Source organism: Porites lutea, chromosome 2, assembly GCF_958299795.1.
Source record: "Porites lutea chromosome 2, jaPorLute2.1, whole genome shotgun sequence".
NCBI lineage: Eukaryota > Metazoa > Cnidaria > Anthozoa > Scleractinia > Poritidae > Porites > Porites lutea.
In genome coordinates this window covers 2,597,501-2,619,765 of record NC_133202.1, presented here as the reverse complement: position 1 = coordinate 2,619,765, position 22,265 = coordinate 2,597,501, and the positions used below count along the sequence as shown (strand labels likewise).

The window sequence follows — 22,265 nt, the reverse complement described above, 5'->3', positions numbered from 1 at the left end:
GAAAAAAAAATTGAAAATAGCAGTGAAGATTACACCGCATGTAGAACCTAATCATTCATTGGACTCCTTTAGCAGCCAATTCTTCTTTGACCCTCCGAAAATAGTGTGGATCGGGATAGCCAAACCTTAAACAAAGACAAAATCACGTTAACTTAATGGGTAAAGAGGACTGCTTTAAGCTAAGACAATTCCTGTTGTTATATTCCTAGACTTGCACTCAACTAAAACAGGGACTGCCATTGGTTGATTCTTGGTCACGTGGCCTTGACTAAAATCAAATGTATCCCCGCTCGGGCTACATTATAGCACGTGATCAAAGCATGGTTTAAAGTGGCGTGACAGAATGCAGGAAAAACACTGCCAGTTTTCTTTTTCGTGAATGAACACAACATCGCAAACACGAGGCCTCAAGCTAAAAAGCAACGATTTTTCCAGTTATCCCAGAAGTTCCCAGAGGAAAAACAGCAGCTAGTGGAGGAAAAAGATGCAGATAATATAAGGGAAGTACTTTGTAAATCATTCATTCAGCAGTTTTAGAGAATTAATTTTGTGTTGTTTTAAGTACCGAGTCGACTGTTTTGGTTCGCTCCGGGTACTCTTTGGTTGCTGTTGAAATGAAAGTCTAGAAATATAACAAAACACTTAGGGTGCGTTTCTTTAAAAAAATCCAAGATTGGATTCTTAATCCGAGATCATGCGGATTCGTTATTTTTAAAGACACGAAAAATCCGAAAATGGATTTTTTTTTCAAATTAGCCGTAACGACCCCAGCATGCAGTTCGCGTGTTTTGGGGGGAGTTTTCAAAATGGCGGAAAGTTTTGGTTTGATGTTTGAACTGTTCGAAGAAGTCCTTGCCGATGACCTTGAACAACAACAGGTTCTTTTAGGAGCCGATGACGAAGCAGTTTTATTCCTTTTGGCGGCCGGACAGCTCGTCCGAAAAGAACACGTTCGCACAAAGAATTTTTACGAAATAACCGTACCTACAATCTTGGACAAAATAAATGGAAAACCTAGACCCCCCCTCCCCCCAAATCAAGGATGGAAAAATGGCGCGTTTTTGCCCTTCGCGCGGCTTCATCCTTGATTTGGGGGGGATGGGGGTTTGCTGTTCCATTTTATTTTGTCCAAGATTGTCTGAGAGTAAGACTTGCGTTACCCAAAGCGTACTGTATGGTAATCACGACTTAAAACTTGCGGTCGCAAGCTTTCGAAGCTTAACACTTTAATTGCGATTCTCGCCTCATCATGAATAAGCCCGAGCGAGATTGCAAAAAATGTTACTAATGACATTCAATAAATGCTTTTTGTGTATTTCATTTATTAAAAAAGTAGAACGCATGAATACATGACACTATTGGTGTCATAATAGTAACATACTTCTTTTGCAAAACTGACTCTTTTTTCTCGACGAAAATTCTTTTGAAATTATTGCGCAAACTGCATCGGTTACATATTTCTACTTAAACCTACTAACGCTCTTTGCCAGAATATAACGATGGAGTTGCTTTCTCAGTACACATCAAACAGTTCGAGCGAAAGCCCCGACAGCTCCGATAAAGACTCAGAAACAGCCAAAGTGCGAAGCGTTTACTTACTGACTTATAGCAGAGCAGATCTCCGTATTTTCCCTGAGAGAAAGTCGTTCGCAGATGCCGTTTGTGAAGCAGTTTTAAACTGCGAGGGACCGAAAGCAAAAATTGTACAGTGGTCGTGCTGCCAAGAAAGTCATAAGAAGGGAGGAGGAAAACATTTTCACATGGCTATAAAGTTAAACCGTGTTAGGAGGTGGCTGCCCATTCGCGACTATTTAAAGAACAAATGGAGCATTTATGTTCACTTTTCTAATCGTCACGTTAACTATTACACTGCTTGGTTGTATACAACCAAAGAAGACAGACATTACATTCAGTCTCCTGATCATCCTGACTTGGCCAACTCTGGTCCACCGAGAACCATGTCAGCGAGTCAAGCTCGAAAACAACGAAGTGTACCAGCAGCCACAAGCGACCACGGTGACGAATCATCCAGTGCCGCAAGCGAGGAAGAAAGGGATGGTCGAGAAAACGAGATAGAGGAAGGCAGGCGGGCCAGCAAAGCCGTTAAGCGAAAGCGTTCCCGACGTTTAAGTAGCTTTGAAGTTTCGAAAATAATCATCGATAAAGGAATCCGTAACAGAACGGAACTACTCGCACTCGCTAACGTGCAAAAAGCCGAGGGCAAAACAGACCTGGCGGAGTTCGTGTTCAACAGAGGAAATAGGGTGGTGGAAGAAGTGATTGCAACTTCGTGGGAAATGGAGAACGCGACTGACGTGATTGAGCGGAGCAAATTAACAAGGCTGGAGCTCTTAGAGAAGGCGCTAGAAGATCCTTGTGTCGATCAATGTAACGGGCAGTGGCTTCAATGTGCGAACCAGATCACAGGGTGAAATAAGGTGTTTCCGCAATTCGGAAATGTTGCGGAAACCTGATGGTTCAAATTTCCGTTGCGTTTCCGCGGGACGGTTACGACGGGAAACGTGTAAGATGAAAATGGAGGTATTGTTTCGTGTTTCCGCAGCGCTTCCGTTGACTTAAACGTGTCAGCTAGTTTCCATTGCGTTTCCGCAAGCGGTTTTTTACTGCAATTTTCTGGTTTGTATGATCAATCCCTGGTTTCTCATATCATAAAATTTGTTTTAACTGTACTGATTACGCTTCAGGCAAGATGAGGAATCATTGCATTGACCTAAAATATCCGAAAGAACAGAGATAGTCGCCTGCGCTGCGCTAAACTACACGTCGTAAATACTGGAAAAGTGATAGATGATTCCCTCTGTCTTCCTTTTCTAAGAGATTCAAAGACGTGCTATTAAAATTATTAGCGCTCCAAACATTGAAGCGTAATTTGAAACAATTTAAAATAAATAAATGATTTTTTAACACGCTTGCACGCGTTTTGCCTCGCTCTGGAGGCGTGAATCTTACGAGCATGCGTGCCTCGTTTTCACGTTGAATTTTGAATCGCGCGCCCTTTTGAACATTCTTCGCTGTCGGTTCGCCTTCCATTTTGGTGGTTTGTACATGCAGGGCCGTTTTTTTGTGAAGTTGAGCAAGGAGAGTGTGATAAATTGCGGAGATAGACTGCAGGGCGGAATAATAGTTCGAAAAACTATTTAAATGAAACGCCAAATCCCATGTAAGCGGTGATGGAGGAGTTCAGTGTTCACTCTTGGCGACTCGAATGCACACTGAGTGTTTCAACAACCATTGAGAAGAAAGAACGCCTACTTTAAACTGTGGATCCTTGTTGTTTCGTAAGTACATTCTGAATCTCTTTTAAATATATAGAAGCATATTTAAGTTTATGTAATAGCTTTGGGAGCATTTCATCGATGTCGATCATAAAATTCGTTTTACATGTGAGCTTACACCCATGTTTCATGCGACAGCGAGTTGCTTCGTAACCTTTGTACGTTGCCTGTAGTTTTTTTAATAACATATACCTGTAAAGCAGGTGTTTGTCTGATTTCTTTGGCAATAAAGACATAGTTGCTGCCTCACCGAAAAAGAATTTTTTATACTAATGCACGTTTTAATGGCGAAGATGGCAGCTGTAAAACATTGAATCTCGAATGAGGAAACGGAATCACGGAACGGAGTACGGAATCAAATGTCAAATGACAGAAAATTATTATTTAAAAATTCCTTGACACTGAAATGTACAAAACATTTCCACTCCAATTTCTGACACTGTGGATATTTATCACAAAGATAAACCTGTACGAAAATAATATTTAATGTTCATATTAATTTTTTGCATACAATGTCCATTTCCTTACTAGATTCAAAACGACATATGCAATTTGCAGGGACCAGTGGGAATTGTTCAAAATTGAAATAAATGTAGTGCTTGTTACGATACTTGTAGGGTTAAAAGGAACCTTTTCTCTTTGTGTACGTGCACAATAAAAAGTTTTATATGATGGTGCAGAAAGGTTCTAAAAGTCTAAAATATAATTTCCTTACACTTCAATTTATCGTTAAGCTATGAACACAAGGATATATGTAACAGCTTTATTCGATGACAAAGCAACCTTCATTGACTCAAGTAAGACGCCCATCTTTGAGTGGGAAGTCGCAATTCTATTTATCCATCTTTGAGTGGACAAAGTAGTGCTTGTGTCAATGATATTTCAAATGTTGCAAAAGTCACCAGGAGATAAACAAGAATATTATTCAGGAGTATAATTTCCTTACACTTCAATTTGTCATTAAGCTTCAAACACATAGAGATATATGTAACCGCTTTATTCGATGACAAAGCAACCTTCATTGACTCAAGTAAGACGCCCAACTTTGAGTGGGAAGTCGCAATTCTATTTATCCATCTTTGAGTGGACAAAGTAGTGCTTGTGTCAATGATATTTCAAATGTTGCAAAAGTCCCCAGGAGATAAACAAGAAGATTTTTCAGGAATATAATTTCCTTACACTTCAATTTGTCGTTTAGCTTCGAACACAAGGATATATGTGACAGCTTTATTCGATGACAAAGCAACCTTCATTGACTCAAGTAAGACGCCCATCTTTGAGTGGGAAGTCGCAATTCTATTTATCCATCTTTGAGTGGACAAAGTAGTGCTTGCGTCAATGATATTTCAAATGTTGCAACAGTCACCAGGAGATAAACAAGAATATTATTTTCAGAAATATAATTTCCTTACACTTCAATTTGTTGTTAAGCTTCGAACACAAGGATATATGTAAAAGCTTTATTCGATGACAAAGCAACCTTCATTGACTCAAGTAAGACGCCCATCTTTGAGTGGGAAGTCGCAATTCTATTTATCCATCTTTGAGTGGACAAAGTAGTGCTTGCGTCAATGATATTTCAAATGTTGCAACAGTCACCAGGAGATAAACAAGAATATTATTTTCAGAAATATAATTTCCTTACACTTCAATTTGTTGTTAAGCTTCGAACACAAGGATATATGTAAAAGCTTTATTCGATGACAAAGCAACCTTCATTGACTCAAGTAAGACGCCCATCTTTGAGTGGGGAGTCGCAATTCTATTTATCCATCTTCGAGTGGACAAAGTAGTGCTTGTGTCAATGATATTTCAAATGTTGCAAAAGTCACCAGAAGATAAACAAGAATATTATTCAGGAGCATAATTTCCTTACACTTCAATTTGTCGTTTAGCTTCGAACACCAGGATATATTTAAAAGCTTTATTTGATGACAAAGCAACCTTCATTGACTCAAGTAAGACGCCCATCTTTGAGTGGGAAGTCGCAATTCTATTTATCCATCTTTGAGTGGACAAAGTAGTGCTTGTGTCAATGTTATTTCAAATGTTGCAAAAGTCACCAGGAGATAAACAAGTAGATTTTTCAGGAATATAATTTCCTTACACTTCAATTTGTCGTTAAGCTTCGAACACAAGGATATATGTGACAGCTTTATTCGATGAGAAAGTAACCTTCATTGACTCAAGTAAGACTCCCATCTTTGAGTGGGAAGTTGCAATAATTCTATTTATCCTTGTTTGATTGGACAAAATGGTGCTTTATTATACTTTCAATTTTTGCACATGCCACAAGGAGATCAACTAGACGATTATACAGTGTTTTTATATTGTTACACTTTAATTTTGTATTGTGTCTCAAGCACTTGGATAAGGGCTTTATTCGATGATAGAAGCAACCTTCATTTTTTAAATATTTGTCTTTGTAATGCACTCCCAGAAAACTGCCTCATTTTAAGCTCTCTAGTTTTTTCAGAACCAGGCTGTTACAATAGTATACATATACGTGTAATACATGTATTATTATTTTGATATAAATATTTGACATTTCTTTTGGTCTTTATTTCTTTGAGGTATAATGATGCGGAGAACAAAAACATGAGGCTATTTTTGGTTAATGAAGTGTGGGAAAATTTTGGGTAAAAGAAATGGCCCAAAACAGAGAAAAAAGGTAAGTTGTACACTTTTCTAAGTTTCTTGAATTTGGTACAGTGAAACCCTGCTTTAGGGCCACCTCGGTAATACAGTCACCTCGTCATATAACCACTTTTTTTTGGCAGCCTGGCCAAAACTACCATACATTTTCTTGTAAAAAAATCCTCTTTAATACAGCCACGTTATTATTACGGCAAAACTTTTTTGGCCCATTGATGACCATATTAATGGGGTTCCACTGTAGTTTCTTGGTGTTGCCAACAGGTGCAATCCCCTAATGACATGAATACAATAGATTGAAAAGCCACTAAATAATACCCACACCAAAAACAGGAGCAAACCAACAATACTTTTAGCAACACCAAGAAGCACTCTTAATTCCTTTTCTACAGACCTGCACATTTAACATGCTTTCCTTTTGCTAGGGGCCATTTTTCAGTACTGAAGTCAGGGAAGTACTCGCGCAGATGTGGTAAGGTGGCAAAATGGAAAACTTGAAGAACACAGAATTCGGACAAGATGCCAATTTGAGAGCTAAAAAGGTAGGTAAAATACATGTACATTATTTTGTTAATGCTTGCAGTGCAAATATTTCTACTGTGTAGGTTACGTCATCCACTGAGTGATTTATTTAGCCTGTCCTGTAACAGAACTGTGCTTTGGCAGTGCCTGGTGGCCCCTGTTGCATTATTGTTGCTCCTGGGTGACAAGGAAGTCTTAGTTTGTTCAAAAACATTCATCCTGGGTACCTGGATCTTTCAGATTAAGGGCACAAGGCTCTTTCATTTTTTAAGAACACAACACATATTTTGCATGTTTGTCTATTGCATACATAATTTATGATTGTTATAGAATGCACGAGTGCCACACCCTACCCCCTTTGACATTTTTAATGTTAACAGTGTCCTTGCCATTTATTTGAGGGGTTTGATTGTAGTGTAAATTGCTCAGAGCAGAGAGCAAGAACCAAATCTGAAGATTCAAAATAGTCAGAGTCACTATTTTGCCAGACTAAACTGTTGCTGAAGAACAAAGTAAATGTTAATCAAGTGTTTATCACACTAGTCATACCACTGTGACTAAATAAGTTTTTTTGGTGTTCAGAAATTGAGGAATCGCACAGACGTGTTGGACAAGGCACAACTTTCTCCAAATGACAAAGCCAAAATAAAGGCTTTATTAGACGTACACAATGCTATCCAATTTATGTCTTTGGAGGAGAGTGAAGACAATGAAGAGGGGGCCAGCGATCCACCACCCAGGTACATCAGGCCACTATGCTCAGAGAGGTCAAAGTTAAGAAACATCAATGCTGTTCTTGACGCCTTTAGTGAGGCTCACATGTCAAAGAGGCAAAAAAAAAGAACAGCCAGGAAAATAACCAGAGAGGTTGATAAATACTTGTCAGACAGACCAATACCAAATAACTGCCCTTCATGGGCAGTATGCCAATAACACCGCCAAAGTAACAAATTGCTACAGTGATCGCTACTATGGCAACTGGGAATAAAAGGTCCAAAAATGATGCTGTGCACATTATGTCCAGAAAATGACCTTTAGCCGAAGCACAAAATGAGATGGCATAGTCGCTCTACATGAGTATAAAATTCTACTTTTCCCCTATTTTTCACTGGTTTAAAACCTATCATATTGTTTTTCTCTTAGTCAAGAAAGTATTTGACACTTCTAGTTCACTGGGCAGTCAATCACTCTTCCCTAAAAACAAAAACAACAACAAAAACAAACAACGAAACCAAAAAGGCGAGAACCAACAACAAAAAACAACGAAACAACCAACAACGAAACCAAAAGAGCGAGAAGCCCTGTGTGACTTTTGGGTGCCACTTGCATAAAGTTGAAATTTGATGGTCAACAGTGACATTCTCTCTTCAGGACTCTGCATCCACGACCACCATAGTAGAGGTCACTGTAGCAATTTGCTTAAAGTCCCTAATGTATTATCGGCCTTCTTTAGTCAGGATGACCCTGTGATGATCAACTCTAAATTGCACAATCTTATTGGAAAGGTGATAAGAGTTTTATTCTTTAAGACAATCTTTACTCGACTGTGTTCATTAAAATTGCTGAAATTACAGGATAGTCAATGGATTATCCTAAAACTATAAAACAGGGAGTGTAAGATAGATGCATTGTGAAAGTGAGGCGCTTGTTAAAAGTGCACAGTTCGTGATTATTATTCAAACTCAAATGTAGGCAAATTCTGGTAGACTACTTTGTATGCCACCAGGTCTAAGTTGTGTCCATGCAGTTACAGCAGAGTAGCAACAAAAAGTGAGACACGTGTAGAGATGTTGGCTTATACATTTGTATATAAAGCCTATATGGCTAGTTTTGTTTGCATCACTGTCGTCTTTGTAGCATCAGTCTGATACTCCCCAATAATAGCCTCTCAGCAGTTTGTATAGGCTTTAACAATAATTTTTGGGGATGATCCACCAAGTACTGGTACTCGCTAATATGAATTAGGGCAGCAGTTTAGATTCCCTAATGAGATTTTATGCAGAAGTAAGACTTTTATTTGTAATATTGTTCTTATTAAATTATGTAATAATTTTGCTGTGAACTACTTCTTGGAGTTATTTTGGAATGGAAATGCACGTTACTTATAATAATGTTAGTTAATTAATTATTATACAGTCAAAATCTTTAATACGGAAACCAAAGGGACAGAACCAAGTGTCCGCTTTACAGAGATGTCCGTATTATAGAGGTAGGGAATGTATGATTGTTGGCATTTCTGGGACCAAAGGAACTGTCCATATTAAAGAAGTGTCCATAAGAAGAGGTTTAATAGACTGTATAATTATTATGTTAATTTAATCATTTCAAGGAAAAAATTTTGAATTTTGTCAGTTCTAAAAGGATTATTTAATTGGCCATTTCCGAGTTCCCCCGGGCCTCTGTTTCAAAACGAGGGTAGATGCTCAGCGTTTTATATGGAAATCTTTCTTCATTCTCATGCAAATAAAACTCATTTTCACAAGAAAGGTTGCGCACCTAGCCTCATTTTGAAAGTGAGGGTTTTTAGAACTCGGAAGTGGCCTATTTAAATGGAAAAGTTACAGTTTTGGATATAAAAACTGTAGAAAATAGGAATACATTGTAAGGAGTCTCTTTTTTATTGTGAAAATATTTAATATACATATGTACATATTATATGAAAATGGAGAGAGAATTATTTTAATAAAATCTTTAATCCCAAAAATGCACCTAAATATGACTCTGCTTGATTTGTGTGTATCAGCGAAAATGGGTCATTTTGGATGCATGAAACGGTCCAGGGTTGTCTCACAAACGTCCACTTTTTATATACCGGATAGAATGAACATAGGATTCGAAACTGGATGGTTAAGTAAAGTTAACACATTTAGGAAATCTAGTGAATAATCCACCGAAAGTGGAATCTGGGTGAACATGAAGGCTGCAGAAAGTAAACCGATCAAACTGAGTTTCCGCATTCATTCTTTCGGGAACTTAACGGATAATTGAGTATCCTCTGAATTTACGAGCTGCGGAAACATGACGGCAGTTAGCGTTTCCGCAAGAGTAAACCTGACGGAAACGCGAGTATAAGGGATGCGTTTAAGCGCCTCCGCAGAAACTGAAACATGACGGATACACGTGTTTCCCGCAACGGTTAGTTACAATTCCGTCTACGGATATTCAGGTTTCCGTGAGGTAACCGTTACAAAAACGGAAACGGAAACGCCTTTTTTCAACCTGTGGATTCTTAGGTGGAACGACGTGTCGCGGGAGGCCTTCTCACAAGCTGTAAAGGACCTGCTGGAAAAAGGGAGGGGAAAATTTCGAAACATTCTAATCAAGGGCCCCGCCAACACTGGAAAAACATTTTTACTTAACCCTTTAAACGTTGTGTACAGGTCGTTCAGTAACCCAGCTACATCCACTTTTGCGTGGGTAGGGGCTGAGAAAGCAGAAGTTATTTTCTTAAATGACTTTAGATGGAACCCCCAGATAATTCAATGGCATGATCTGCTTCTAATGCTAGAGGGACAGCCGGTTCACCTTCCTGCCCCCAAATCCTACTTTTCCAAAGACCTTGAGTTTACTCGAGACACCCCAATTTTTTGCAAAACGAAACACGATTTGGTTTACGTCAAGGGAGGGGCGATAGACGAAAGAGAAACCGAAATGATGGCGGTACGCTGGCACTCTTTTCAGTTTCAACGACAAATTCGAGAGGCCGAACAACTATCCATTGCATCTTGCGCAAGGTGCTTTGCTGAATTCATTCTAAATTTTTAAGAGGATCGATTCTACTGTATTAACTTTTTAATAATAAACTGTCGTTTGCGGGCCGTTTATTTGTCATTTACCAGTATACTGAAAGTGTAGCACATTGTAAATACATTTGAATACCGTGTAAAGGATAAATTAATTTAAGAGAGAATTGTCGCTTTAATTAATTAGTAATATCATACTCTTTCTTCGTTGTTTAGCCTGTATATATGAGTCTAGAATGAATAAAGAATTCTTGTATCCCTTCAGGTCCAAAACTGATTACGTTTTTCACTTTTACTGCCAGTGTTAATTACTACACCTAAAACAGCAGAAGGCCAAAATAAACAAATAAATAAAAAAAAACGAAAGAAAGAAAACGAAAAAATTCATCGGGTGGAAATAGCGGGGTTAATGGTATTACAAAATACTATACATAAATGAACAGCCTCATTTACGAGATGCTATGCATCAAAGAAGTCCGTAAATACTCAGAGTGCGTCAAAAAGTGCGAAATTCTTTGTAGAAACTTGTAACATATTCTGATATGTCACTATTCTCTTTATTGATCTTTTGTTGTTTTCTTATATTCGTTATAGAACATTCATACGCTATTGTCTTTTGACTTGACAATGACGTACGAGAACGTCGAAACTTTGTCATCATATTTTTTTAAAACCTTTCCTTTAACTACGTATTAATGCTTTTAAGCATTAATGCTTTTAAGCAAAATGTTGTCAATTTCTTTATAGCCAAACTTTTCCAAAAATTACTGAAAAAAAAGAAAAAAAGAAAAAAAATTGCTCAGGCCGCAGCTTGAACCTACGAAAGCAATGTGCGCACCTAACCGGCGCACTAGCCTTAGCGTGGAACTAGACCAGTGCGCCATCTGTCCAGTAGCTATTCACTCAGTGCTACTTTTAAAAAGTGTATTTGCTATTAGCGATATTTGTGTGCGTTAGATTTCCTCTATCTGCACTACTTTTCTTATACTGCAAAAGCGAGCACGATTTTGGTTGAACAAGATGCAGATTGGCTCGATTTACAAGCTATAACGGACGGTTTTTGACGATTTTCCACGATTTTGACGCTTGAACAGTAAAATAATATTGAGACAACCTTTTTCAATTTTCACCGATTCGTTAATCGTAATAAACCGTGAAAAATCACCGTAAACTAACTTGAAACCGTGTGGAACAGTTCGTAAACCGTCAGAGAACCGTCCAAGTGTCATTTAAACCAGGTTAAACACTCTTCAGGAACGTTACACCGTTTACTGACTAACTAATATTTCAGTCTTTCGCCATTGTTTCGTATTATGTCAGCAATGCGACCGTTCATAGACTGTATTGTTTTATCAATCACGCCCTGAGAAATGCTACAAATTGTCCTTTCTACCCTATCACAGAACTCGTCATATGATTCGCGAGTAATGCCTTGTTGAAGAGCGTCTTTTTCTAACTTCCTGGAGGCAAGGTTAAAAATGTTCTCAATAGGGTTTAAGTCTGGACTTCGCGGCGGTATTTTTAAAAGTTCCGAATGACAACGACCCATAGCCTCGTGTGCTGCTTTGCTGTTTTGACAGGGATCACCATCTTGTAGCCAGAGCCGACTCGATCCTTTGCCGGATTGCACGAACATGGTGTTGAAATTCTGGTCAATAAAAGATGAGAAATAGTTTGCGTCCATTTTTTCGTATCTGTCACAGACTAAAACTCCTTTTCCGTGACTTATTGCAACCATGAACTTGGCAACTTTTCCTCCCGTTCCAACTTTTCTTCCTTTAGCTAGGCACCCCTGTGTAAGATCTTCGGATTTTTTTCTCCACACTCTTCCTTTGGGGGCGCGGGCCTGGTCCATGGGGTTTGTCTTGTATACAAACGAGACGCCATCCAAGTAAAAAGCGATAGAATCTTTCCATACATTCAGGGGGTAATCTGCTTGCATCTTTCTAGCAAATGTGACTCTCATGTCTTTGTCCGATTGGCTCATGAGTCCCTTTTTGCGTGCCTGCAGAAAGAAGTAACCATTTCTGTTTAGAAGACGTCTAACAGTTCGATCAGAAACGTGACGAATTCCTGTCCGTTCCATCAGACGCCGAGACGAAAAGGAGCCCTCTTGGTCTCTCAACTCTTCAATGCTTCCGAGAATCAATGCCTCTTGTTCGGGGGAAATTTTTTTCCTTCGGCCACAAAAATGTCTCCTGTGTTCAGGCAGTCTTCCCTCTGCACTTGTTAGTCGGTGTACACTTGTCCTGGAAACCTTGCAGCGCTGAGCAATTTCTTCTAGCGTGAGATCTTTAGTAGCCTTAAGGGCTCTAATTGTAGCCTTAGTTTCCTCGGGTATTCTTTTTCTAGATGGCATGTTTAAAGTGTTTTACGACGATAAAGAATATCTCTTCTCACCTCTTATAATTATTGGGAAAGTTAAACTACGCATTATATATGCTCTGTGTTACCGAGAATATCTCTTTTGTAATGCCTAAACTTAGACCCGGGATGGACCAGTGACGCGCGTGACTGCGTCAGAAACTAGTGTTTTCTAACGTTAAGTGCGTTGAAAGATGTCTCACTAATTAGGAGTGACCACTATTTCGTGACCTAGACACCTTCGAGACATGTCTGAGAGTAAGACTTGCGTTACCCAAAGCGTACTGTATGGTAATCACGACTTAAAACTTGCGGTCGCAAGCTTTCGATCGCGAAGCTTAACACTTTAATTGCGATTCTCGCCTCATCATGAATAAGCCCGAGCGAGATTGCAAAAAATGTTACTAATGACATTCAATAAATGCTTTTTGTGTATTTCATTTATTAAAAAAGTAGAACGCATGAATACATGACACTATTGGTGTCATAATAGTAACATACTTCTTTTGCAAAACTGACTCTTTTTTCTCGACGAAAATTCTTTTGAAATTATTGCGCAAACTGCATCGGTTACATATTTCTACTTAAACCTACTAACGCTCTTTGCCAGAATATAACGATGGAGTTGCTTTCTCAGTACACATCAAACAGTTCGAGCGAAAGCCCCGACAGCTCCGATAAAGACTCAGAAACAGCCAAAGTGCGAAGCGTTTACTTACTGACTTATAGCAGAGCAGATCTCCGTATTTTCCCTGAGAGAAAGTCGTTCGCAGATGCCGTTTGTGAAGCAGTTTTAAACTGCGAGGGACCGAAAGCAAAAATTGTACAGTGGTCGTGCTGCCAAGAAAGTCATAAGAAGGGAGGAGGAAAGCATTTTCACATGGCTATAAAGTTAAACCGTGTTAGGAGGTGGCTGCCCATTCGCGACTATTTAAAGAACAAATGGAGCATTTATGTTCACTTTTCTAATCGTCACGTTAACTATTACACTGCTTGGTTGTATACAACCAAAGAAGACAGACATTACATTCAGTCTCCTGATCATCCTGACTTGGCCAACTCTGGTCCACCGAGAACCATGTCAGCGAGTCAAGCTCGAAAACAACGAAGTGTACCAGCAGCCACAAGCGACCACGGTGACGAATCATCCAGTGCCGCAAGCGAGGAAGAAAGGGATGGTCGAGAAAACGAGATAGAGGAAGGCAGGCGGGCCAGCAAAGCCGTTAAGCGAAAGCGTTCCCGACGTTTAAGTAGCTTTGAAGTTTCGAAAATAATCATCGATAAAGGAATCCGTAACAGAACGGAACTACTCGCACTCGCTAACGTGCAAAAAGCCGAGGGCAAAACAGACCTGGCGGAGTTCGTGTTCAACAGAGGAAATAGGGTGGTGGAAGAAGTGATTGCAACTTCGTGGGAAATGGAGAACGCGACTGACGTGATTGAGCGGAGCAAATTAACAAGGCTGGAGCTCTTAGAGAAGGCGCTAGAAGATCCTTGTGTCGATCAATGTAACGGGCAGTGGCTTCAATGTGCGAACCAGATTCTTAGGTGGAACGACGTGTCGCGGGAGGCCTTCTCACAAGCTGTAAAAGACCTGCTGGAAAAAGGGAGGGGAAAATTTCGAAACATTCTAATCAAGGGCCCCGCCAACACTGGAAAAACATTTTTACTTAACCCTTTAAACGTTGTGTACAGGTCGTTCAGTAACCCAGCTACATCCACTTTTGCGTGGGTAGGGGCTGAGAAAGCAGAAGTTATTTTCTTAAATGACTTTAGATGGAACCCCCAGATAATTCAATGGCATGATCTGCTTCTAATGCTAGAGGGACAGCCGGTTCACCTTCCTGCCCCCAAATCCTACTTTTCCAAAGACCTTGAGTTTACTCGAGACACCCCAATTTTTTGCACAACGAAACACGATTTGGTTTACGTCAAGGGAGGGGCGATAGACGAAAGAGAAACCGAAATGATGGCGGTACGCTGGCACTCTTTTCAGTTTCAACGACAAATTCGAGAGGCCGAACAACTATCCATTGCATCTTGCGCAAGGTGCTTTGCTGAATTCATTCTAAATTTTTAAGAGGATCGATTCTACTGTATTAACTTTTTAATAATAAACTGTCGTTTGCGGGCCGTTTATTTGTCATTTACCAGTATACTGAAAGTGTAGCACATTGTAAATACATTTGAATACCGTGTAAAGGATAAATTAATTTAAGAGAGAATTGTCGCTTTAATTAATTAGTAATATCATACTCTTTCTTCGTTGTTTAGCCTGTATATATGAGTCTAGAATGAATAAAGAATTCTTGTATCCCTTCAGGTCCAAAACTGATTACGTTTTTCACTTTTACTGCCAGTGTTAATTACTACACCTAAAACAGCAGAAGGCCAAAATAAACAAATAAATAAAAAAAAAACCAAAGAAAGAAAACGAAAAAATTCATCGGGTGGAAATAGCGGGGTTAATGGTATTACAAAATACTATACATAAATGAACAGCCTCATTTACGAGATGCTATGCATCAAAGAAGTCCGTAAATACTCAGAGTGCGTCAAAAAGTGCGAAATTCTTTGTAGAAACTTGTAACATATTCTGATATGTCACTATTCTCTTTATTGATCTTTTGTTGTTTTCTTATATTCGTTATAGAACATTCATACGCTATTGTCTTTTGACTTGACAATGACGTACGAGAACGTCGAAACTTTGTCATCATATTTTTTTAAAACCTTTCCTTTAACTACGTATTAATGCTTTTAAGCATTAATGCTTTTAAGCAAAATGTTGTCAATTTCTTTATAGCCAAACTTTTCCAAAAATTACTGAAAAAAAAGAAAAAAAGAAAAAAAATTGCTCAGGCCGCAGCTTGAACCTACGAAAGCAATGTGCGCACCTAACCGGCGCACTAGCCTTAGCGTGGAACTAGACCAGTGCGCCATCTGTCCAGTAGCTATTCACTCAGTGCTACTTTTAAAAAGTGTATTTGCTATTAGCGATATTTGTGTGCGTTAGATTTCCTCTATCTGCACTACTTTTCTTATACTGCAAAAGCGAGCACGATTTTGGTTGAACAAGATGCAGATTGGCTCGATTTACAAGCTATAACGGACGGTTTTTGACGATTTTCCACGATTTTGACGCTTGAACAGTAAAATAATATTGAGACAACCTTTTTCAATTTTCACCGATTCGTTAATCGTAATAAACCGTGAAAAATCACCGTAAACTAACTTGAAACCGTGTGGAACAGTTCGTAAACCGTCAGAGAACCGTCCAAGTGTCATTTAAACCAGGTTAAACACTCTTCAGGAACGTTACACCGTTTACTGACTAACTAATATTTCAGTCTTTCGCCATTGTTTCGTATTATGTCAGCAATGCGACCGTTCATAGACTGTATTGTTTTATCAATCACGCCCTGAGAAATGCTACAAATTGTCCTTTCTACCCTATCACAGAACTCGTCATATGATTCGCGAGTAATGCCTTGTTGAAGAGCGTCTTTTTCTAACTTCCTGGAGGCAAGGTTAAAAATGTTCTCAATAGGGTTTAAGTCTGGACTTCGCGGCGGTATTTTTAAAAGTTCCGAATGACAACGACCCATAGCCTCGTGTGCTGCTTTGCTGTTTTGACAGGGATCACCATCTTGTAGCCAGAGCCTGACTCGATCCTTTGCCGGATTGCACGAACATGGTGTTGAAATTCTGGTCAATAAAAGATGAGAAATAGTTTGCGTCCATTTTTTCGTATCTGTCACAGACTAAAACTCCTTTTCCGTGACTTATTGCAACCATGAACTTGGCAACTTTTCCTCCCGTTCCAACTTTTCTTCCTTTAGCTAGGCACCCCTGTGTAAGACCTTCGGATTTTTTTCTCCACACTCTTCCTTTGGGGGCGCGGGCCTGGTCCATGGGGTTTGTCTTGTATACAAACGAGACGCCATCCAAGTAAAAAGCGATAGAATCTTTCCATACATTCAGGGGGTAATCTGCTTGCATCTTTCTAGCAAATGTGACTCTCATGTCTTTGTCCGATTGGCTCATGAGTCCCTTTTTGCGTGCCTGCAGAAAGAAGTAACCATTTCTGTTTAGAAGACGTCTAACAGTTCGATCAGAAACGTGACGAATTCCTGTCCGTTCCATCAGACGCCGAGACGAAAAGGAGCCCTCTTGGTCTCTCAACTCTTCAATGCTTCCGAGAATCAATGCCTCTTGTTCGGGGGAAATTTTTTTCCTTCGGCCACAAAAATGTCTCCTGTGTTCAGGCAGTCTTCCCTCTGCACTTGTTAGTCGGTGTACACTTGTCCTGGAAACCTTGCAGCGCTGAGCAATTTCTTCTAGCGTGAGATCTTTAGTAGCCTTAAGGGCTCTAATTGTAGCCTTAGTTTCCTCGGGTATTCTTTTTCTAGATGGCATGTTTAAAGTGTTTTACGACGATAAAGAATATCTCTTCTCACCTCTTATAATTATTGGGAAAGTTAAACTACGCATTATATATGCTCTGTGTTACCGAGAATATCTCTTTTGTAATGCCTAAACTTAGACCCGGGATGGACCAGTGACGCGCGTGACTGCGTCAGAAACCAGTGTTTTCTAACGTTAAGTGCGTTGAAAGATGTCTCACTAATTAGGAGTGACCACTATTTCGTGACCTAGACACCTTCGAGACAATCTTGGACAAAATAAATGGAAAACCTAGACCCCCCCTCCCCCCAAATCAAGGATGGAAAAATGGCGCGTTTTTGCCCTTCGCGCGGCTTCATCCTTGATTTGGGGGGGATGGGGGTTTGCTGTTCCATTTTATTTTGTCCAAGATTGTAGTTACATACCGGAGGACTTCCGAAGTCACTTCCGCATGTCACGGCATACAGTTACAGTTCTCGAACATTTACTTTCGGTCCACGGCGACTTACCTCAATACACCGGCGATAGAGGAAGACCACCGGTCGAGTTAAGAAAGCAAATCCTTATTACGCTGTGGATTCTTGGGAATCCAGAATGTTTACGCTCTGTTGCCGATCGATTTGATGTTTGCAGGGCAACTGCGTACAGAGTCTACAGACGAGTTTGCAAAGCAATAGTGAGGAACTTAATGGATGAGTTTATCAAGTTTCCAACTGGTCTAAAAGCCCAAGCGGTGATGGAGGCCTTTGAAGAGAAAAAGGGTTTTCCGGGTGTTTTGGGGGCTATTGATGGCACCCACATACCAATCAAAGCACCACATAACAATCATGAACAATACATAAATCGCAAAGGTTTCTTTTCCGTCCAACTACAAGTCATTTGTGACCCGGATTTATTCATAACCGATGTTTTCTGTGGTTACCCTGGTTCAGTACACGATGCTCGCGTGTTTCGTAATTCTCCGATCTGCCGAGAAGTTGAAGTGAACCCAGACAATTATTTTCCTGGCAACTCCCACATTTTGGGAGACGCAGCATATCCCTTGAAGAGGTGGCTGTTGACCCCATTTCGAGACAACGGACGTTTGACTGCTCAACAAAGACGTTACAATACTGCCCACAGTTCCACCAGAATGGTGGTTGAGAGGTCCATAGGGCTTTTTAAGAACAGGTTTAGGAAGCTAAAAACAATGATGGATGTTGACAAAATTGAGGACATACCGGAAATTATTGTATCCTCTTGCATCTTACACAACATTTGCATTATTGAAGATGACATCGATGATTTTTTAGATGACTCTAATGATGATGATGACAATGATGACAATGATGATGACATCTTTCCACCAGGTGTAGGAGCAGTTGATAAGAGAAACATGATAATGAGACTGATCCCATAAACCTAGCATTTATAAGTGGTTTATGTATTGATACCTTTTGTACTGTGGTGTTTTCATGAACACTTCTTTCATAGGTGGTGTATGTCATTCATAAAGTTTATACTGTATAATAGTCTTTTTGCTATAAATATCAATATTTTATTTGTTTTTAAAAGTATATAAGAAAATAGTAGAGCCATGTACATGGATCACTTTATACTACCTGAAACATTTATGGTGTTGCTTGAAATGTAAACTTTCAACACAAATGTAACAGCCTAATACTCTGACAGTCCAGGTTGCTTGTGTCACGCACAGAAAGGAGGAAGTGCATGACACAAGTGATCTGAAGCATCTGAGAATCAGGCTAAAAAAAGTAAAGGATATAAATAATATCAAAACCAGTTTAGTTAGGCCCTCTCACCTAATGTTGCTGTTGTAGTTCCTTGTATGTATGTGATAAAAAAAACATACAACTTGCAATAATACTGTTAACATGTATGATATAATAAACTTTTAGATAACTCAATACTGACAACAAACTCAGGTTTACTGTATCTATGTTCATGTTTGTGGTCAAATAATCCCATGTTCTGCAACACAATAAAAAATTATGGAATCAAGGTTACTCTTTGTTCAATGATTTTTCAAAAACATTCAAAAATCGGCCCATGAGTGCCATGCGTTCATTGTGCATATTTTCAAACTTTTTAATCTTTTCCTTTTCTTCCTCTTTCCTGTCTTGTGTAAATTCCTTAAAGAGCCCAACGAGGTCTTCTCTTTTCTTCCGCTCTGGTAACTTCTTTTTCTTTGCTTTTGTAACCACAGGCTCCTCTGTGTCACTACCTGTGGAACTCAATGTGGAACTGGAATTTTTAACACTCTTGACTGCATCTTTGCTCCGTTTACCATCAATGTTGCTGCACAATGTTTTTGGAGCGATGGCATCATCTTTCGAAAATATTTCGTGAAGTTCGTCATAGAAGTTGCATTTCTTTCGGTCATTTCCGCTGACTTTGTTGTGATCAACACAAGCAACATAACTTCTCTTCAGATTTTTCAATTTCGTCTCACACGCCTTGGCATTAAAGAACACTCCGTTCTTCTTTAATTCTTCGCTGATTTCTTCCCACAGGGACTTGTTCTTTTTGTTTATATCTTTAAATCGTTCTCTGCATTCGACATAGCAGGAAATTAACAACAGCACATCAGCTCTAGACCAGCGTACAAGAGCTCTCGATTCGCCTTCGGTGCCTTCACTCGACTGACTGAATGTGGCTGCAGCTGTTTCCAAAGAAGAAAAACTTGGACCAGGCTGAGGTGATACTGATCTGACTGTTTCATGGCTGAACTGTGATGCCTGCGGTGGTGGAAACATGAACTGAGGAAGATAAGGTTGAATGCCCGGTTGAACGTGGCTTTCGTTCCACTGATATTCTGGATATTCACCTGCAGATAAACTGTGCGTCCAATATTGTCCTGTAGATAGAAATAAAAGATGCCAAGACGCATCAAACATCCGGAAAATTTATAAAAATACGTACAGGACGGAAAATTTCGGTGAAACTACACAAAAAACTCACCTTGTTTATTCGCCATGGCCGGCAGCAGCTAATATTTACAACAAAATGGCGGGAATGTGGCGGATTTTAAGAAGACGACCGCTTGCCAAACGTACTGCTTTTTGTATCCGTGCAATAAAGAAACGCACGGATCATGAATCCTAAAAATCCGGATTTAGATTTGATCTAATGAATCCACTCGGAGTGTGGATTCTATAGATTCAAAATCCATTTTCGGATTTTATTAAAGAAACGCAAAATCCGTTTTTGGATTCAAGAATCCGGATTTGGATTTTTTTAAAGAAACGCACCCTTAATGTCAGGTCCATCGGGAAACCAGTTAGTTTTGTTTTCCCTCGAGTCTCGATGTTTCCTTCGACTTCGCCTCGGGAAACATCAGGACTCTTGGGAAAACAAAACTAACTGTTTCCCTCGGGATCTGACATTAAGTATATTAGTAAGTATATTAGTAATAAGGTACTAGACCATAAAGGATACTTGAAACGGGTAGATAGTAGGACAGTACAAAACATGGTTGGATGCATGGATGAATGAATTCAAGAAAAACTAAATAAAGCGACGGACGAACTGATGCATTAATAAATGACAAGGAAGCAGAGAGGGAGTGATGGATGGATGGAGGAATAGGTAGATAAAAGGATACAAGGATACTGGACACTAGGTAAATGCAAAACAAATAAACAACTGTATTATTATAATTATTATCACAGTAATAATAAGTAAACGGTAAAGAAAGACTCCCTTAATTAAGGTTCGATTCTATAATCGCGATATTTATTTTGTAAAACCTTTGCTTCACTTATAGTTACAGAACCTTGCAGTGGTATACTCGTAGTATATAGTGTAAGTCTGCAAGTCTGCTTGACGTGAGGCTAAATTGGCACACAACGGACTAGTACGAGACATACCAGGAAAGCATGTATGTCGCCCCATCTAATGGAATCCATTACAGTCTTGGATTCTGGATTCCCTTCTGAGGATTCCGGATTCCAGGTACTGTATTCCAGTATTTGTCATTAGAATTGGACTCCGGATCCAATCGTTAGTGGGATTCCGGATTCTAAGAGCTGTATTCCGGATTCAAAAACCCAGATTTCCGGATTCCGGAATTCAGATTCCCTGACATTGGGCGATGTATGGACTCATTATATATTGCTTATCCAGATTTTCTCCTTACCCGTAAGGACCCCCAAATCTGCTGGTCTTGTGAGGAATATCATTCCATATCACTTGATTTGAAAGCCCTGGTGTATTTGAGGTACCGATTGTAAACACCAGTCGAGCATCAAAGGCTCTCCGCAGAAGCTGCAGCACCTCTCGTCCTTCACGATTGTCCGGAAGATAAGCAGTGCGTGAAGTGCCCTCATAATACCGACCAGGATTTGGATGTTCTGGACCTTGTACTCCCGAAGGAAAGTCATAAGCGATGACGATTGTGCCGTAGCCTACAAAAGTTTCATATAATGGCAACATCAGAATATAAATTGACACCGAATGAGAATAAGCAGCAGGACTGAAGCATATGTGGTCATCTGTGGTACATTTGAAACAGTACCTACATTGCCAATGCATATACGTATATATAATAATACAATATGCATATACGTATATATAATAATACACGAGGACATACATTTGCCACATCCAGACCCAATTTGAGCAACTTTAGATACGGTCTTCTTGTTGCTGTTGGTTTTTTTTTTTTAAGTACACGCCGAACAGAAATGTAGTAGAAGAGATAGAAGTGTGTAGAGTTGGTTTTTCTCGGTTTGGAATTCTACCTTCATAGCCTGGAACGCTGTAACGATCAACACGAAATGTCATCTGTCCACGAGGCTGGTTCCCTTGAATGGTACCTTGAAGCTGTTGACATACCGGGCACCTGTTACACACTTTTAAAGCGTCTTCAATGCATTCTGAACAAAAACTGTGCTTGCACTTCAGACTTCGTGCCCTTGATTTTTGATCAAGACAGATAGGACAGACCTCTGTGAAAAAAAAACTTTAAGTTAAACCACAATTAAATATGAATTTCACTTCTGAAGCGAAAGAACTGCTAAGGATAGGAACAATGAGTCCTCAGAGGATGCGGAATGTTTATCGATAATCATGACTTGGATAAAACATAAATGGCCATCCGATTCTAGAGTTTCAAGGTAGCTTTGCTCTGTTTACTTTAATCTTTGTACCTTTTCGTAAAGGCTAACGTTTTTTGCTCTCGTCCACCTTTTCATTTGTATATAAATGTTTGTCAATAATAAATAGAAATGTGTTGAATTTTTCTCTCTAGATTTTGTCGATTTGTAGCTCAGCTATC

At 39.5% G+C, this 22,265-nt stretch overlaps 5 protein-coding genes across 5 annotated transcripts in view; 3 read left to right on the top strand and 2 right to left on the bottom strand.

Annotated features, from left to right (window-relative positions):
• Positions 1 to 10: 10 nt before the first annotated feature.
• LOC140924851 (E3 ubiquitin-protein ligase TRIM45-like) overlaps positions 11 to 22,265 on the bottom strand; it is a 24,973-nt gene continuing 2,718 nt past the window's right edge. Inside the window, exons 3-5 of the mRNA XM_073374857.1 lie at positions 21,730 to 21,936; positions 21,126 to 21,393; positions 11 to 125 (exon numbers count right to left, since the gene is read on the bottom strand). Of these exons, the coding sequence (XP_073230958.1) occupies positions 56 to 125; positions 21,126 to 21,393; positions 21,730 to 21,936 (545 nt within the window). The 3' untranslated portion in view covers positions 11 to 55. The remainder of the gene's footprint in view (positions 126 to 21,125; positions 21,394 to 21,729; positions 21,937 to 22,265) is intronic.
• LOC140927269 (uncharacterized) lies at positions 1,761 to 2,432 on the top strand. Its single transcript, XM_073376899.1, has one exon. The coding sequence runs from the start codon at positions 1,761 to 1,763 to the stop codon at positions 2,430 to 2,432; it is 672 nt and encodes a 223-aa protein (XP_073233000.1).
• On the top strand, positions 3,020 to 9,187 carry LOC140927404 (uncharacterized). The gene is made up of 4 exons (XM_073377045.1): positions 3,020 to 3,299; positions 5,870 to 5,967; positions 6,377 to 6,493; positions 7,056 to 9,187. Exons 3-4 carry the CDS (start codon positions 6,437 to 6,439, stop codon positions 7,404 to 7,406), a joined length of 408 nt encoding a protein of 135 aa, XP_073233146.1. The 5' UTR covers positions 3,020 to 3,299; positions 5,870 to 5,967; positions 6,377 to 6,436; the 3' UTR covers positions 7,407 to 9,187.
• Positions 13,387 to 15,528, top strand: LOC140927400 (uncharacterized). The gene has a single exon (XM_073377042.1). The coding sequence runs from the start codon at positions 13,461 to 13,463 to the stop codon at positions 14,658 to 14,660; it is 1,200 nt and encodes a 399-aa protein (XP_073233143.1). The 5' UTR covers positions 13,387 to 13,460; the 3' UTR covers positions 14,661 to 15,528.
• LOC140927401 (uncharacterized) lies at positions 18,983 to 20,190 on the bottom strand. Its single transcript, XM_073377043.1, has 2 exons — positions 19,949 to 20,190; positions 18,983 to 19,844 (listed from the first exon to the last, which is right to left on the bottom strand). Exons 1-2 carry the CDS (start codon positions 19,962 to 19,964, stop codon positions 18,991 to 18,993), a joined length of 870 nt encoding a protein of 289 aa, XP_073233144.1. The 5' UTR covers positions 19,965 to 20,190; the 3' UTR covers positions 18,983 to 18,990.

What these genes read in the sequence shown, in the direction of transcription:
- LOC140927269 (XM_073376899.1), top strand. Translation starts at nt 1,761, where the DNA reads ATGGCTATAAAGTTAAACCGTGTTAGGAGGTGGCTGCCCATTCGCGAC.
- LOC140927400 (XM_073377042.1), top strand. Translation starts at nt 13,461, where the DNA reads ATGGCTATAAAGTTAAACCGTGTTAGGAGGTGGCTGCCCATTCGCGAC.
- LOC140927404 (XM_073377045.1), top strand. Translation starts at nt 6,437, where the DNA reads ATGGAAAACTTGAAGAACACAGAATTCGGACAAGATGCCAATTTGAGA. An exon ending in CCAATTTGAGAGCTAAAAAG is followed by an intron (nt 6,494 to 7,055) that starts GTAGGTAAAATA and finishes TTTGGTGTTCAG; the next exon opens with AAATTGAGGAATCGCACAGA.